The sequence below is a fragment of the Pinus tabuliformis genome, chromosome 5_1 (assembly GCF_031772625.1).
Source record: "Pinus tabuliformis cultivar Carrire ecotype Pingquan chromosome 5_1, CPIR1, whole genome shotgun sequence".
NCBI lineage: Eukaryota > Viridiplantae > Streptophyta > Pinopsida > Pinales > Pinaceae > Pinus > Pinus tabuliformis.
This window is the reverse complement of record NC_142305.1, coordinates 357,681,892-357,684,971: the sequence shown is the minus strand read 5'-3', so window position 1 is coordinate 357,684,971 and position 3,080 is coordinate 357,681,892. Positions and strand designations below refer to the sequence as shown.

At 35.1% G+C, this 3,080-nt stretch overlaps 1 protein-coding gene across 1 annotated transcript; it reads left to right on the top strand.

Moving 5' to 3' along the window:
* Positions 1-1,696: 1,696 nt before the first annotated feature.
* Positions 1,697-2,777, top strand: LOC149164928 (uncharacterized). Its single transcript, XM_089431035.1, has 3 exons — positions 1,697-2,006; positions 2,080-2,232; positions 2,354-2,777. The coding sequence occupies exons 1-3, from the start codon at positions 1,866-1,868 to the stop codon at positions 2,372-2,374; spliced, it is 315 nt and encodes a 104-aa protein (XP_089287161.1). The 5' UTR covers positions 1,697-1,865; the 3' UTR covers positions 2,375-2,777.
* The last annotated feature ends 303 nt before the right edge of the window (positions 2,778-3,080 follow it).

Genomic DNA, 3,080 nt, shown 5'->3' with positions numbered 1-3,080 from the left:
TCTACACGAACCAAACACTTGGCATATTCTCTGATACAACTTTACATTCAAAAGTGATAGGGAAGGGGGGTGAATTTCATCTTGGGATATGCAACACTGGATTCTATGGCCATTTAAATTAATATCCACGTGATTGAAAATTCGGCGCAACTTGTAGGATAGTCAAAGTAACGTTTAATTCCAAAACATTGAAACTGTAGGTACGAAAAATCAGAGAATGCCCTCGCATTGACCAGTGCCTGACTTGAAAATTCATGCAGAAGCTGTTTAATATTGACCAAGGTTCTCTCCATGACCTTAGACTGGATGTTTTGAAATCTGTTTACTTCAAAGGCGGCTTTAATATTGAAATGATTAATATATCCGAGTCCTCGCTTTTAATTCATTATCATATCCAACTTCCATAGATAATTTTAAAAACTTGTGGGGCCGGGATCGATTCCTGCGGGATGTTTCGCTGAGGACCCCACGAAGGATATTTGGTCATCTGCTGGCTTCGGTTTTATGAAGGATATTTGTTACGGCTTCGGTCATATGTTGTAAAAATTTGTTGGTTTTGGCTTTATGAAGGATATTTGTTACGGCTTCGGTCATATGTTGTAAAAATTTGCTGACTTCGGTCATATGCTGTAATATCTGCTGGCATCGGCCATATGTTGATTTTCTCTTTGAAAAAAAAATGATGGCATTACCTATTAAAGCAGGATCCACGGTTTGGCCATTAAATTTTGAGCTTTGACCAGCAAAATTACAAATAGCAATCATTTGACTAATACTCGCCATAGTCGCCACACTTTATTCCGCTTGAGAAAATCGATCCGGCTTTCCAAATATAAGTCCCTTTATTAGATCGTTCGTTAGATTGCCAAGATTGATCATTTAATATAGAGACAAAGTTAAATTCTTTATTAGATTTGAGTAATGTGTTTATCAACCTAAATATAGCCTAAGTTAATAATTTTTTGAAATATTAAAAAAATAAAATGCTTAATTATAAATTATCCATTAATTTTATTTTTTTTAAATGTTATATTTTAGTTTGGTTTTTATTATTTGTTATTTTTATTATAGTTGTTATTAGTTTTTCATTGATGTGTTGTTAGTTTGTTTTGAAAAAAAAATATAAAATCTATTTAAAATTTAACTCTATGAAATGAAATTTATTGTTTTTAAATATATTTTTTTATTTATTTTAAATATTATTAATTAAAATGTCTCCGCTTTTATTGTATAATAGTAATAAGAATTGATTTTACTATGTTATATCATTAATTACTATACACTGTATCACTAATTACTATATACAATAAATACAAATTTGAAAAATAATATTATATATCATTAATTACTATATTCCATTGACACAAATAATTTAAAAAATAATATTATATAAAACATTATTCTAAACGCAGCCTCTCCAGTATCTGGACGCTAGAAAAAAAAGGAAGTAATGCTCAGAAAAGCATTAGTTCGTGACCAGTCTGATGCGTGTCATGAATCCACCTATTAAAATTAACTATACATTAAAAATAACTTCTTTTACCATCTATTAGTGCAAAGTAAATACACATCCATTTATTTTAGCTGAGCGATAATCATTAAATTTGTCATTATATTTATGCAATCTGCTGATACATAACGCGTTACAGCTTGACTGCAGCCTTGCTATAATTTCATTCCTTTTTTCAAAGATCTCTAGGTCAGATTTGATGCTCCTCAGTCATCCTTGGGATTCGTTAGTACTAAGGATATACAGTCGTATTAATGTCGTATGCGGTTTCTAAGTTAGAACATACATGTTAATTTTCTGAGTTTATTAATCAAAGTTTTAATGCTGTACTTATCGCGCCACCTGGCCTTCATTAATGCTGAGATTACTGCCTGCTGTTGTGGCGGCCTGGGTAATAGGTCCGGCCTCCCTGAATCTTCAATACAAAGTGGCGCCTCTATCATCCTTGGACTCCGGACCCCATCTACGGCCTTCAGGCTTTGGCACTGATCCAACGGTGGGTAGAATCTTTGGGTCCTTTTGCCTCAGATGGCTTGGCGATCTTTGCTCATTGTTTCTCTCCTCCGCAGGAGGTCTTCGGCGTGATCTTTCGCCTGGTGGCGATGTGGTTGGGTGTCGAGGCCACCCTTCCCTACCATGGCGGTCCTTGCTGTTGCCTTGACGGTTGTCTGGTGTTCTCTGTCTCAGCGATTCAGCAACGCTTAGAGCTTTCAAATGTACAGGTATTATGGGTAATTTACTTTTATTGTTTGCAAACTACAGGCTTATTCATATGCATTTGGTTTTACAAAAACGAATTTCTAATTTGTGGTCTCCTCCTGGTCGGGAGGAGGTGGTTTGCAGGTGGAGTGGATTCCCGGATAAAGTGTTGATGGAACCCTTGCCCATTTCGTGGAGTTTCAAGCTAAAAGTCCAACCCCTTTATTGGGTATTTGAACTAGTCTAGGGTTTTCCTAAGTCAGGGTTTTACTACTGATAAAATTCGTCTTTAGAGAATGTAATGGGTCTGAGTATGTTTTTTATTTACTCGCGGTCTTATCTTTATTTGAATAGAGGGTTAGCCAACCCTAAATGGTATATGTAATGGAATTTGGATGAGGGCGAGGCCTGTTGATTTCTGTTCAAAACTGGCTCGGCCTTCACCGTCAAGTTCTTGAAGCCAGTCTTTAGATTTGATATTGAACCTATTAACATATTCAGAGGTTTTAACTATGACTAATATTGTTCAGGAGATTTTACATGATTATACAATGTTTTCCATTTAAGTCGCCCTTGTATCTCTCTGGTCACTATGGTTAGCCATTCTTTAGATTTGATACTGAACCTATTAACATATTCAATGTTTTAACTGTGACTAATATTGTTTAGGGCATTTTAGATGATTATACGATGTTTTCCATTTAAGTCGCCTTTGTAACTCTTTGGTCACTATGGTTATAGTATATTATTTTATTTCTGTTTCCGCGTGTTAAGGCATTAATTTTAATATGCAAATGGCCAAGTGGAAATGCCTATCAAGCCTTCTGAGATTGCTATTGTTTTCCGCACTGATTTCTCTGGTATTTAGAGT

What these genes read in the sequence shown, in the direction of transcription:
- LOC149164928 (XM_089431035.1), top strand. Translation starts at nt 1,866, where the DNA reads ATGCTGAGATTACTGCCTGCTGTTGTGGCGGCCTGGGTAATAGGTCCG. An exon ending in GCTTTGGCACTGATCCAACG is followed by an intron (nt 2,007 to 2,079) that starts GTGGGTAGAATC and finishes TCTCCTCCGCAG; the next exon opens with GAGGTCTTCGGCGTGATCTT. An exon ending in TAGAGCTTTCAAATGTACAG is followed by an intron (nt 2,233 to 2,353) that starts GTATTATGGGTA and finishes GGTGGTTTGCAG; the next exon opens with GTGGAGTGGATTCCCGGATA.